General features: G+C 37.6%; 1 protein-coding gene across 1 annotated transcript; it reads right to left on the bottom strand.

Moving 5' to 3' along the window:
• Positions 1-5,397: 5,397 nt before the first annotated feature.
• Positions 5,398-11,391, bottom strand: LOC121259336 (mitochondrial-processing peptidase subunit alpha-like). Its single transcript, XM_041160887.1, is given in 14 exon segments — positions 5,398-5,878; positions 5,962-6,074; positions 6,470-6,519; positions 6,743-6,813; positions 6,925-6,997; positions 7,846-7,943; positions 8,137-8,203; positions 8,388-8,468; positions 8,627-8,794; positions 8,945-9,112; positions 9,711-10,007; positions 10,132-10,284; positions 10,287-10,370; positions 11,197-11,391. Coding segments are annotated over 14 exon segments (1,515 nt in total). The 5' UTR covers positions 11,236-11,391; the 3' UTR covers positions 5,398-5,825.
• Between the last annotated feature and the right edge of the window lie 3,486 nt (positions 11,392-14,877).

The following is a 14,877-nucleotide window of genomic DNA, read 5'->3' as shown; positions in this document are numbered from 1 at the left end:
AAAAAGAGATGGAAACAAGAGCCTCTAGGGATCACATGATCGAAACCCATTTCCTAGCTGCATGGTTGGATGTCATAAGTTGAATGGTAGCATTCACAGCTTGAAGATATCTAATAGTCAATAACCAATGCAATCGACCAGCATATTTGAGGGTTTTTTTTTTTTTTGGAAATTTTGGAATCTATTGCCGCAATTACATGCTCTTTCATCGCCATTAAAAGAATTGAAGGAGCTAATGCTATCAGTCCCAAAACATAATTCTGCTATGCATCAAATCAATCTCATAAAATCAGCTATAGACAGATTTTTGTAATTCTTCATTTGAATTTTGTTATATTTAATAATAAACAGATTTTTTATTTAAATGATTGACTTGCTTAGTTATTTGAAATATGTCACATTAATCAGTATGATTATGAATGATAAAATAAAGAAAGAAAAGTAACAATAATCATGAAATCAATTATAAATAGGAACTTTAATTAGTTTTACAACGTGATCAAAGACATCATTTTTTTTTTCCTAAGCATGAAACACACAAATGAATTAGATAATACATGGTGCTTTACAATAACTCTTCACTCTTCTCTTCTTCTTTCAAGGGTCACGAGAAGTATTCTGTAATCAAAGACATAAAATACGATACATTAATTTCAGAACGATAAGTAGTCCCACAAGGCCACAGGTATTCTCTCACTTTATTTATTTACGTATAATAGCCTATCCATCCGTTTTGAGTATTTTAATTTTTCAAATGCTCAAGTGGATGAGGCCAACGATAAAATATAAGTCACATGGTCACGTGTACACACTAATTATTTCTCTTTATGGTCGGTTTTATTTGATCTCCTCCTAAATCTATCCAATCCATGTGAACAAGAATATGATGAGATTTCCAGTTTATTATTCATGTCAAAATATTCAACATAATTGTCAATTTTAACATTTAGTGGATATGAAATTGAATGGAAATCTGCAATATATATTTTTTAAAACGATAATAAACGAGAAGCATATACATATATAAAAGCAGAAACGTAATCATGTCAGCATTCGTTTTAATTAGTAGGCAGCTGCATGAACATGCTTGTGGAGATGCAGCGACTATGTCAGAATTGGCAAAGATGAGGCTGGACAGTTCTTTAGCTAAAATGCTAAAAAGGAAAGCAAAAAAACAGAGTATTGGAAGGGAAGAAAATTCAGACTGCATATATATTTCCCGTGATTTTTAAGCTGTACAGTTTACTATTTATAGAAAGAATTATGTAATGTAAAAATACTGAACTAGCCCTAAACAAATATACAGATAACATAATTATTTGCTGGGAGTTTGTTGGGAATTCTGTTGCATCTTGTTGGAGGCGTTTGGTAGTGCATCAGCTGGTGTATGCTGTGAGACGTTTGGCAATGCAGCTGCTGTATCATTCCGTAACATCCCCTCGCAAGGTGGAGAATAGATATTTTCTATTCCCATCTTGGATAGCAAAAAAAACAAATTGTGAAGATGGAAGTGCTTTTGTGAAAGCATCCGCAAGCTGAGAAGAAGATCGAATAAAACAAGTCCGCAGGAAACCAGCTTGTATTTTGTCGCGGATGAGATGACAATCCATTTCGATGTGTTTGGTGCGCTCGTGAAAGACTGGATTCTTGGCAATATGGAGTGCGGCTTGATTGTCACAGTATAAATCTATTGGAAGAGAGATGGAGAGGCGCAAATCATGGAGTATATAAGATAACCACTGTAATTCACATGAAGTTGTTGCCATGGCCCTATACTCGGCTTCAGCAGAGGAGCGAGAGACAACTGCATGCTTCTTTGAGCGCCATGAAATGAGTGATTGGCCAAGTAAAGTACAAAATCCCGTAACTGAGCGACGTGAGTCTGGGCAAGATGCCCAATCCGAGTCTGAGTATGCATGGAGATTAAGTGAAGAACTGGAAGAGAAAAGAAGACCTTGCCTAGGAGCATTTTTAATGTACCGTAAAACTTGATGAGCAGCATGTAGATGTGTCGTCGTAGAGGCTGTCATGAATTGGCTCAAGTGCTGGACTGAATAGCAGAGATCGGGCCAAGTGATAGTGAGGTAGAGAAGTCTACCAACTAAGCGCCGATAGGGAAGTGGATTCGAAAGAGGATCACCCTCATCTTTGTGAAGTTTGAGGTTCTGATCCATTGGTAGTTTGAGGGGTCGAGAACCGAGTGTACCAGCATCAGCTAAGATATCGAGTGCATACTTACGCTAGCAGATGGAAATTCCTTTGGAGGAGCGGGCAACTTCAATGCCAAGGAAGTAACGGAGATTGCCGAGAGATTTAATTCTGAAATGATCTTTGAGAAATTGTTGAAGTATTTCAATAGAATCCATGTGAGAGCTGGCGACGATAATATCGTCGACATAGATAAGGAGGGCAGTGAATGATCCATCTTTGAGTTGAGTAAAAAGACTGTAGTCGGCTTTGGACTGCTGAAAACCAAAGAGAAGTAAAGCATTAGAAAATTTCTGGTACCATTGTCTTAAGGCTTGTTTCAGGCCGTAAATACTCTTGTTGAGACGGCAAACTTGGGATGACGATCCCTTTAAGAAACCAGGAGGTTTGCGCATGAATATTTCTTCATCTAAATCGTCGTGAAGAAAGGCGTTTTGAACGTCAAATTGCTTGAGGTACCAGCCTTGAATGGATGCAGCAGCTAATAATGTTTGGACAGTAGCTAATTTTGCCACGGGTGAGAAGGTTTCGGTGTAATCGAGCCCTTCTTGTTGGGTAAAACCTTTGGCGACTAAGCGCGCCTTGTAGTGCTCGATGCTACCATTAGAACGATATTTGATCTTGAATATCCATTTGCAACCAATAGCACGTTTTCCAGGGGGCAAGTCAGCGAGAGACCAAGTGTTGTTGAGTTTAAGTGCATCTATTTCGAATCTCATAGCCTCACACCAGTTAGGATTTTTAAGAGCTTCACCATATGTAGAAGGTTCAATGGGAGATGAAATGGCAGAGGCAAAGGAAAAATAAGAGGGAGATAATTTGTGAAAAGAAAGAGTGGAAGATAAAGGGAAAGCTTTACCAGGTGAACATGGTGCTGCCGCAGACAATGAGGAAGAAGGATCACTAGGAACATGAGCCACCTGCAAATGAGAAGAATTCATTGTTTGTAAAGTAGATGGAACGGGTAGAGAGGGGCAGATGTAGCTATTGAGGTGGGTAGGATTTTTACGTATGCGTGTGGATCGTCGAAGTGGCGGAAGTGGAGGTGGGGAGGGTGCTGTTGGGATTTCGTGATATGATGAGTGCCGATGTGATTCAGTGTGAAGATTTTCTGGAGGTGGCAGAATCGTGTATGTGGAATTTGGGTCAGGTAAGGAAAAGTTAGGTGATAATGTAGGGGTAGAAAGTGTATTTGTTGTGGGAAGAAGTGAGGGAGTTTTAAAAGGGAAGAGTGTTTCATGAAAAATAACATTACGGGAAATGAAAAATAACAATTTGCTAATGTATGACTCGTGATTCTGCAATGTGTACAATATGGTTTTTCTTTACGGCTAGGATGTGGTGGAGGAGTGGAAAATATTTTTCGACTAGCAAGAGCTATGGAATCAATGGATGGAGCTGAGGATGTAAACAAGCGATGGTGTTCTTGTTGTTGGATGTATGAAAAGACTTTGTTAACTGGTGGAAGAGGATCGATTAGCATGATCTGGTCGCGGACGTTGTTGAAGGAGTCACGTAGTCCCATTAGGAAATGAATGACGCAATCCCGTTGGTATCGGTCTGTAAGAAGCTTGGTTGAGCCACAAGAACAAACAGGTAAAGGGTCATAAACACATAATTCATCCCAAAGAGATTTGAGTTTACCGTAGTATGTGTTTACTGAATCTTCATCTTGGGTAAGAGTTGCCAAGGTCTTCTTGAGTTCATAGATGCGTGGGCCATTTTGTGGTGAAAAACGTTCCTGTTATTCAGTCCATATAAGATGGGCGTCATCTACAAATGTTACAGAAGATCGAAGAGGTAGGCTAATTGAGTTTTGCAGCCAAGACACAACCATATCGTTGCATCTTTCCCACAGCTCAAAAAGTGGATTATGAGGGTCAGATGGTTTGGTGAGGGTTCCATTTAGGAATCCGAGTTTGTTCTTGGCTCGTAGAACACGATGGATAGATCGAGACCATGTAGAAAAATTTTCGACAGTAAGGAGTTATGTGACTAGCACAGTGCCAGGATTATCTAATGTTTCAAGTCTATAAGGGTTGGTTGGGTCTGCAACGTTGGTATATTTGGTAATAGGAGGAGGAGGAGGAGGATCGATGGTGGCCATTTTCACCGCTCTGATACCATGTCAGAATTGGCAAAGATGAGGCTGGACAGTCCTTTAGCTAAAATGCAAAAAAGGAAAGCTAAAAAACAGAGTATTGGAAGGGAAGAAAATTCATACTGCATATATATTTCTCATGATTTCTAAGCTGTACAGTTTACTATTTATAGAAAAAATTATGTAATGTAAAAATACTGAACAATCCCTAAACGAATATACAGATAACATAATTATTTGCTGGGAGTTTGTTGGGAATTCTGTTGCATCTTGTTGGAGGTGTTTGGTAGTGCATCAGCTGGTGTATGCTGTGAGACGTTTGGCAATGCAGCTGCATCATTCCGTAACATAATATAATCTATCATGACTCTTTTACCATATCCTTGTTTACAATAAAAATAATTTTACAATCTAATACATCATATCAATCCACCTCAATTTACGAGTACACTTACGTGCAAACTCGTATTTCTCTTTTGTTAATATGCTCCACACGTTAGGGAAAAAAAAAAAAAAAGGTACGACCCAAGGAAAAGTATACATGCATCCTTATTTTTCTTCTCTGCTCGAATAAACAACTAAAAAATATAAACCCAAGGTACCTGCAATCCGGGAGGCTGTTTGAATTGTCCTTCTAATTCAACGATATTTAAGAGATGGATACAATTCCATGAGGAAATCCGATATAATCGAAGCACAAAATATTGGATTGCAGATCGCTGGCATGGAGACTTTCATGGTTGCGTGTTTTAAATTTAATCTCGGGCAGGAAATCACGGTTGAATGGTGGTTCAAATTTAAATTTTGGGCTTAAAGACAACCCTTTTCATTCATTCAGGAGAGGTAGCATGTTCCATGGTTGCATGTTTTAAATTTAAGAGGAGAAACGGGTTAACGTGGGTTGAATGGTGGTTTTTGCATTTATTTTAGTGCTACTTTATGTACCACACTCCCATTCCACCTCTTTCACACTGTACTGATGTGGTATTATCATCTACAATAAAGATAGAATATGATACTCATGTTTACATGATGTGTTTCTCTCCCAATAAAGGAAGATCTTACTTGAAGAAGTGACAACACAAACCGTCGATAATAACGCTGAGAGAGTGAGGTATACAATATTTTAACCTCGTTAAAGCTAAAATAGTGGCTGATTGTATCTACTTCGATCTGTTTACACATGCACAAAACCCTTCACAACCTTGTCTGAGGATCTGTGGCTGAATTAAAGGCCAAGCCCAAGAGAAGACTGTCTGAAACATCAAAACCATCAAAATTACAAAACCATTTCCCCTGCTGGTTTGATCTCTTGCTCTTGTCCACATAATTAATAGTGGTTGTTTGCATTCTTCTACAGCATGAACGAAAAAAAAATGGTACGACATTTTGGTATTGTCATGAAAGACAAAAACTAGGTGAAAAAACATTCACTTGTTGAACAGCTGAACTGTTATATTCACCAAAAATCACTTCTTCAAAATTTTATTTAAAAAATGCTTGAAACGAAGAGAACTCATTTCGCATGAAACTTGCTGCTAACTGATTCGTAGCTTGGGACATTGAGAACTGCACAAAAGGAAACTTTATTTATTAACAATACCAAAAGGTAAAGAAAAAGATCAGATATTATTTGAAGAATAGAAAATTACCATCCCCATATGATGCCATTGTTAGAGGTGAAGAAATTATCTTTTGTGATATGGTAGTAATATCCTTCAAAGTGATTTCATCTACAGCTTTCAAGAAATGCTCGACAGGCAACCTGCAAGGTATAAACATGTCATAACAACTAATTCTACAATCATTTTGAGATGGCAAGATTAATGAAGTACAGAGAATGGTTGTAATTTGCCCATAGGAAACAATTACCGCCATTGTTGAGAATATCGCAAGAAATATAGTAATATTTTATATGGAAATAGTCACAAACAAGAATCTTCCATTTCTTCATTAAGTTCTCCCGCTGTCGCAAAAAAATCTCATGTAATAAAAAAGTTATATGATGCTACAGCTAGGTTATGAGTTTTCCTTAAATCTCACATACCCATTGCCTCCCTATAATGTGAGCAAAACAGAAGCAAAGAAATTGCACAATGAAAAAGTTTGTGCACGAATGCATAGAAGAAAAGAAAAAGAATCCAACAACTCATGGCATACCTCTTTCCATAAGTCAAGATCTGCCTCCCTATATCCTCTGATACAATCATCTGCAATATACAGCAATTATAAGCCCATAACAGATAAAGAAGCACCAAACAACAAATCCATTAAAAAAAAAGCTAATAAAATAGAAAACCGCAAGAATGATGTTCTGCTATCAATATAACCCCCCTAGGCACAGGGGAACAGAATGCCAAGACATGGCACAAAACACAAACAGGATAAATCGTATATGTGTGAGAGAGAGAGGGGGTGGCAGGATCTTCATACTCTAGATTCCAGATTCATCAGGACTGCAGATTTTGTGGACTCTTTGGCACGCTTAAGCTGCACCTCGCTAACTGCCACACAGGTATAGAAGAATAAAAAAAAAAATGCAAAGACAATGGAGAGGATTTAAATAACAAAAACCTCACTAAGAAAGCACAGAATGAGAGGGATGCAAAGCAAACCTTGTCCAGGTGTTGCAATTGAGATTAATTCTCCAGCTGCTATATCAACTGCTTTTGATGCAAAGTCAGGGCTCTGAGTCCACAAATTGAACATACTCAAGTTTAGTAGAGAATTAAATGGTGGCAATAAGAAATTGTATACAGAACTAATCATCAAAAATTCATTAAATAATGTCAGCAAATCTAAAACTGAACCCCAATTATGGCCTAAGAAAAATGCAATATCTGAAGATACAGCAAATTAATAACATGTATCAATACATCAAAATACAATATCCAGTCAAACAAAAAAAAAAGGTCTTGTAAATAATCCATCTATAAGAAGAATTTATATGAGTGTGGCATACACACAAGGCTATGTTCTAGAAAAAAATATGTGAAAAAACAGCTCGTATCTGTCAGATTTTTCCTCATCACCCCTCAAATTCTAGTTAAAAGAAAACAATGGGCAAATAGCAGACGAACATAATTTCCAACATCATTGAATAGAATCACACCAACACCATTGAAGGACCTTAAATTAAGAAAAAATAAAAATAAAAATAAAAATAAAAATAAAAATCAAATGACCATCCTAGCCAACTCAATTAGGTAAGTTTAATTTATCGTCGATCAGGATCATTGGATATTTGAAATAAACATATACGTACAGAACCACACCCACATTCACACTACAGAGATTGTGCGACCTTAAATTAAGATAAACAATAAAATGACCATCCTAGCCAACTCAATTAGGTAAGTTTAATTTATACGGAAAAAAATTAGGTAAGTTTAATTTATCGTCAATTAGGAACATTGGATATTTGGAAATAAACACATACGTACAAAACCACACCCACATTCACACTACAGTGATTGTGTATATGCAATAAACATTTTGATTACAATCATGGCAAGTTTAGATAGTCTGTGCCTTACAGTGCTAGCATAAATTCCAAACAATCCTGTTTGATTGAAGATACTGTTGAATGCAGAAAATGATTGGATCTGCTGGTACTCATTCAAGACATTGAGATCTGGGTTAAATACAGACAAATTCTAAATGTTAGAAAAATCTGATATTGTATATACATAAAAAGCAAGTGAAATTCAACAAGAAATGAACCGATAGAAGGACAGTCTAAGCATAAAGGACAAGAAAACAAAACCAGAATAAAAGCAAAATATATTCAAGTTAAATTGACTCAGAAGACCTGGGTTAAAACTTACATAGTCGTGAGTGCATCCCTTTTCCAGGGCCCCCAGCAGAGAATGAACCACCTCCTCCCATAAGCATCTGCAGCACTCATACTGATTAATTCAAAGCCATTTAAGCCCAGATTTTTTATTCCCCGCCCATGCAGTGCCCCAACAGGAAGGTGGGGGAGAGGGGGAACTAGTTATGACATAAATTGTTATGTGGTGAATATATAATCACAACCATAAAATCTCATTCAAATGTCAATGTTAAAATCTAGCACCTGAAGAACAGTCACAAGAACAGCTTCTTTCTCTTTACGCCAGCCACCAGGAACTTCAAAAGCTAGAGCAATGTGCGTGTTCTGCTGTCAAGGGGGGTTGATGGATAAGTAACAATATGACAAACAGAATAACGTTTCTTACTCAGGCAGTCAATCCATAAAGAAAATAGAGAAAACAAACAGGTGGCCTGGGATGGTGAAACTAAAGAAAATGGCCAAGGATGATGAGTGATACACACCCCTATATCAGCTTGACGACGATAATCCCCTCCAACATATACAGATCTTGGTTCTTCAAAACGGTGTGTGCTTGGTAAGTCAGAGAGGAGTGGTTCTGCAATGGAAAGAAACTCCTCGTGTTCAACACCAGATGCTGCAAGAACCATCCGAGGAGCTGTATAATTCTCCTGAAATACCAGAATCAAACACCATTTATTAAACAGAAACACACAGAAGAAAGATAGGAAATAAAATAATAAAATGAAGCATCAAACACCATTTCAATGACGAAGAATTAACAGTTAACAAGCACTATCCGCAAAGTTTCTCGGTCTTACAGCAACAAATTCCTTCAAAATGGTACCATCCAATCTATTTAGCGCAGCTTCAGGAGCCAAAAGAGGATTTGCCAATGCACCAGAGTAACCGGCAGAGTGAATAGCCTCTAATAGTAAGCCTTGAGGATTGTTAGAAAGTTCTCCGAGATCTGCTTTCAGCTTTTGCAGCTATATGAACATACATTATACTATGATCAGAACATTTGCACCCAAAGAATAGACAAAAGGATTGGCTATAACAGATGGACAGTAAATCAATAAGGCTACAACGCATGGAAAACTCCAAACATATATACATATTTATGTCTCAACTTTTTTTATAGGTAAAATAAATGTCTCTAAACTCATGCATATGTTGAAATGAAAAAAGCAATGGGGGAAAAGGTTGATAAATTCATTTTTTTAAAATATATAGGAAACGGAGCACGATAGAGTACTTCTTCTGAACCTAATCTATGAAAAATAGAATAAAACTCCCAAAGTGTCCAAACTGGTTTCATGCAATGGAAAATGCAGTTACATAACATCCAGAGTTCAATATGTCACTTGGGAAAGAATTGTCCAACCTGCACGTAGACCAAAACCTTTTATTATTTCATCGTTTAAACTGCTGATGGTGGGCTACATAAAAGCCATACCCTTCTCCAACCCACCAACTCCCTCCCCCCTCCAGATTTCAGGAGAAGTACCGGTAGGCCACAAGGGTTGGTGTAAATTGGGGGTTCTGTATTCTGAGTATCTATAATGAGGAAATAACAATTCTTACCTCTTCAATGACTTCCCAATCCAGGAAGGCTGGGTTCCTCACAGAGTCAACAAGCAACTCTACCATTTGTGGAAGATACGTTTTTATAGCATCAGCAGTGTACCCCATTTGCTCCCGAGAAGCTGAGGCTCCTATGTTACTGCCGATTGCTTCCACTTCCCTCACAACGCGTAAGTGGCTTCTGTTTCTTGTGCTCTTGAAGGCCATTCGTTCTAGCAAGTGTGAAGCCCCAAATGATTCTGGTGTCTCATAAATAGAACCACAATCAAGGTACAACCCTATGGATGCTGCAGGATTCTGATTAAGACCAACCAGCCAGGGGTTAATCAGGATTATAAACAACATAATAGGACTGAAATTTAAAATGAGAATGGAGTTAAATAAATCAAAGAATACAGAAGATGCAACACTTCTTCCATACCGGCGTTGTTTCTGAAGCTATTTTGACACCATTAGGGAGAATTGTAATCTTAGTTTTACTCGGTTCGACATAATCAGGTAGTGGAGGAGGGAGGGGCACGCCTGCAAATGGGATATCCAGGGAAGGTAGAGTTCCAGACCTTCCCCCTCGAGAAAGCTAAAGAGACCCCCTGAAGATTGCTTTTCAGCAACTGCACTTGAAGTCGCAAACCTAGTGGTCCCAAAAGTGCCTGCATAACCCTACTCAAGCGGTTTCGTTATACAGCATGGTGAATTGCCAGTTAGTAAAACATCAATGTAGAAAGGCCCAGTAGCAACGAATTTTCTTTAGCAACATTCATATTTTAATACTTGAACAAAAAAATTAATTGGATACAAAATGAAAAGGAAGGGTCACTATCAAATAAGCCACCATCAGAATCCAGAAATAACTGTTAAGTTTTTTCCACAAAATAGCCCCCCACATTTTAAGGCCCAAAAACCAATATGAAAAAAAAAAAAAGACATATAAAAGAAATAAAGCTTATTTAAAATTTGAACCTAAGGCTGAATTTGGTGTTGCTTAGAAAAATCCTCCAAACGTAAAATATACATGTAATGTACGGCCCATGACTTGATTTTCTTTATATTCCTTTCTTCTCCCAGCAACCAAGCAGATAGGAAAGAACATTGTGGCAGAATTATACTCTTAGTCCCGCAATGGTAATCCAATCCTATACGTTTATAGACTAAACTAAACAAAATTAAATCGCTTATTAAGCTCTCCATCCGACACAAACTCTTAAGAAACAAAGATAAAATAAAAAATAAAAATCACATCCACTCATCACAAAACCAGTAATAACGTGAATAAACTATAATACCAAAGTCAGATCTAACCGAGAACAAGTCAAAGTTTTCGAGAAGAAAAAATAGCTTCTCGGCCTTTTCACTTCGAGATGCAATAGTTTACGTTCAGGTAATGAAGATTCAGAATCTTTTTAACGAATTTTTTCTCAAGCATTTTCAGAGAAACAAACGGAAAGTTAGGGTTTTTAAGGGGACAGAGTTTGATGGCGGCACTGACCTTGAGAGACCTAAGACGTGAAGCCGCGGCCCGGTACATGACGATGTAGATTACAGTTAAGTCTCGCAGACAACGTCAGGGTCTTTCTGAGGGGTTTTTTGAGGTTCTCTCTAGTCAGGTGGCGAGTGGCGAGTAGAGAGAAGGAACGGTTCTATAGAAGAGAACAGGCTTGTGTTTGGTTTTCGGGGAGTTGGATCCGCTGCGGCTAGCATGGCTGCGGTGGATTTTGGCTTTCAACGTGATTTGGCCACGTCAGCATTGTTTTGACCATAATTAAGGGTACTAATTTCATGAAGAAATGAATATATTTTCTTCATTTTGTTTTTTTTTTTTTTTTTTTCCATATGTACAAGATCGACATATCTGTTATGCAAAAAGCTAAATACAACCGGGTTGCTTAAGCGCGGGAGAATCACGGCTGATGTGAAAAATGAAATGTACCATTTTGTATTTACTGTAAAACGATGTGTTTCATATCAAAACCAATACCCATGTCTCCCTCCCTTCGTCTCCACATCTCCCTCCCATCATCTCCCTTTGTCTCCCTTCATCTCCACCTCTCCCTCCATTCGATTTCTCCCCATTATTTGGGTCTGTGCCAAGTGAGATTGGGAAGCTCAGATATCTCTCAACCTTAGATTTATTTCATAATTTCTTCAATGGGTCTTTACCCAATTCAATTATTCAATGCAAGAGACTCAAAATCCTTAATTTCAGTCAAAATAATCTCACTGATACTCTACGAGAAGGATTTGGAACTGATTTAGTTTTTCTAGAAAAACTTGATCTTTCATTCAATAAATTCAATGGTTCCATTCCTAGTGACTTGGAAAATTTGTCCACCTTGCAAGGTATTGTTGATTTGTCTCACAATCTTTTCTCTGGTTCAATCTCAGCCAGCCTCGAAAACTTTCTTGAGAAGGTTTATATTGATCTTACATATAACAATTTGAGCGGGCCTATACCCCAAAATGGTGCTCTAATGAACAGAGGGCCAACAACTTTTATTGGGATTCCTAGGTTGTGTGCCCCTCCATTGAAGAATACTTGTTCTTCAAATACACTTGGTGTGAGTTCCTATTCTTTCATTTCATTTTTGCCAGAGAATGTACTTGATAATCCTGATGATAGTGCTGAAAAGAGTCAAAAAATAAGAGAGTTAAGTAAGAGCACTCTAATTGCGATTGTGATGAGTGATGTAATTGGCATTTGCCTCGTGGGGTTATTGTTCTTATATTGTTATAGGAGGGTTTGTGCATGTGCTAAGGGTAAGGAAGATCACCACTCCCTTCGAAAACGAAGACAAGACCCACAAAGATCACCCCTCCCTTCGAAGATGAAGAGCGCACTTGTTTTCATCTAATTTTTTTTTATATGGCTGGCAAACTTAGCAGACAACTCTCCTGTGGTTACATCTCCCGTCTATACGTAGAAGAACTGTTTTATTATAGAAAAAATTTTGCAAGTCCATTATTCCTGTTGGGCATAAATTTATCGAACCCAATCTTCTACAGGCCCACCAAGATTATCCAAGCCCGATATATTAGAACACATATCTTCTCTTGGTGCTGCTCTCTCATCCTTTATACTACTTTCTCAATAATTTTTTTTTTTTTTTTTGGAAAATGATAGACTAATAGTATGCCTCATGATTTTATCTCCTCATTTTGATCGTTAATATATTTTATTTTACTTTTAATATTTGTTGCTTAATGTTTAAGAAAGTTACTATTATTGTATTGATATTTTTTAAAATGTTTAAAAATGTTTAAAAAATATTTAGAAGAAAAACAAAAAACAAAATGCAGGAAATTAAAAATACTGATGACTCTCGTTGGGCAGTCTCCAGCCATCCCGTATTAGAGATTGTTCGTCAGTGCAGGTAAATAATAGCAGGAAGAAATTGAGCCGACTAAGAAAATAAAAAGGTTAATGATTTTGGATGAGGGTAATGCTGTTGTCTTAACTTTGTAGAGAGCATCCTCCAAACCCAAACGTAGGCTTCACAAGGGAGGCCCTCTTCTATGTCGGTGGATTGACAATGAGTTAGAAATGTTAGCAGGTGATATCGTTTAGTTATTTATAAAGCAGCGTATAATGCAGGAAATTAGAAGGCGTGGCCTTAAAGTTGCAGTGGCAGGAATACCCAAGACGATTGATAATATGACATTCTGGTACTCTTCAAGCCATGATCAACTTCTGGGATTTGACAGCCATGCATATACCCATCTTCTAAATGCAAAACTTTCATTTGATACTGAAAATGTCTGTATATTGGAATTTGGATCTTTTGCACTCTTTCTGGTTCAGGTCATCGACAAGTCCTTCGGCTTTAACACTGCTGTTGAAGAGGCACAACGAGCTATTAGTGCCAGCCCATATAGAATCAGAAAGCATTGAGAATGGTATCGGTATCGTCAAATTAATGGGCCGCTACACTGATAACCTTCATTCCTTCAATAGCCATTGTTAAGAAATTGTTGGGTTGGGCCTGAACATGTGCTTTTTTATGTTCCTGTGAAAGGAGTTTACATTGAAAGGAGAACTGAATATTTCTCTTGCGATAGTTCTTAGTCATATAATAATAATAATAATAATAATAATAATAAATGTTTATTGAACCAGCTTCGCATAGTTCTTGTATCTGAGATATTTCCATACAGGATTCATAGCAATCTATGAGACTCTTGCTAGCCGAGATGTGGACTGTTGATTCCGGAGTCGCCCTTTTATCTTGAAGGAGTTGGTGGACTATTTGAATACATTGAGAAAAGACTCAAAAGAAAATGGGCACATGGTTATAGTAAATAACCTAAGGTACAGGACAAGAGCTTTTTTTCTGACCGCATGCGAACCCGACTAGCAGAATCGTTCTGGAAATAGGCTACTACAGGACGTGGGTTTCTGGATATCTCAGAAGATTTAGGGCTGGTTTGTATTCAGATAAGAGATGAGATGAAATGAGATTAAAGTTAAAAAGTTGAATAAAATATTGTTAGAATATATTTTTTAATATTATTTTTGTTTTGAGATTTGAAAAAGTTAAATTGTTTATTTTATTTTGTGTGGAGATTTGAAAAAGTTGTAATGATGAAGTGAGATGAGATGAGATGAAATGTTTCCTGAAAACAAACGAGACCTTGCACTATAGATGCTTGGTTGTATTATCCCGCTTCGTTGTTGTTTGCTATACGTTGTCATATTGCGAGCACATTAGCGATGGAATTGAGGTACTCGAAGATGGCAACCAGTTGTGTCTCAAGTCTTACGAATAACATGCATTCCAATTTGCTTGGGACAATATGCCATAGAAGCAACCACAGCTTTGCGAAGTGGCTAGCAGCAGATTCCGAATTTGAGCGGCTCCTTATTTGGAATGTTGTGCTCTTTTCGGGTATCATTTTTTTTTTTTATTCATTTTTTAGGCTGCTTGATAGCATGTAGTTCCTACCCGAGTGATCACTGCGCCAAGTAGTGATTCATAAGGTTTTACTGTGGTTGTGAAAATACCATACGATAAATACATAATATAAGAATCTGAGTGGTTCAAGCACTAACAGATGTGCTTTACACGAGTCTGCGTGTCCCCACTTCATTGTAGATTTCTGAATCATGCACTGGGCGAGAGATGCTTCATCTCTTATTTCCATGGCAACAACATTTTTGGCATTAAATTCTTCT

The sequence above is a fragment of the Juglans microcarpa x Juglans regia genome, chromosome 1D, assembly GCF_004785595.1.
Source record: "Juglans microcarpa x Juglans regia isolate MS1-56 chromosome 1D, Jm3101_v1.0, whole genome shotgun sequence".
NCBI lineage: Eukaryota > Viridiplantae > Streptophyta > Magnoliopsida > Fagales > Juglandaceae > Juglans > Juglans microcarpa x Juglans regia.
This window is presented reverse-complemented; position numbering and strand designations above follow the sequence as displayed.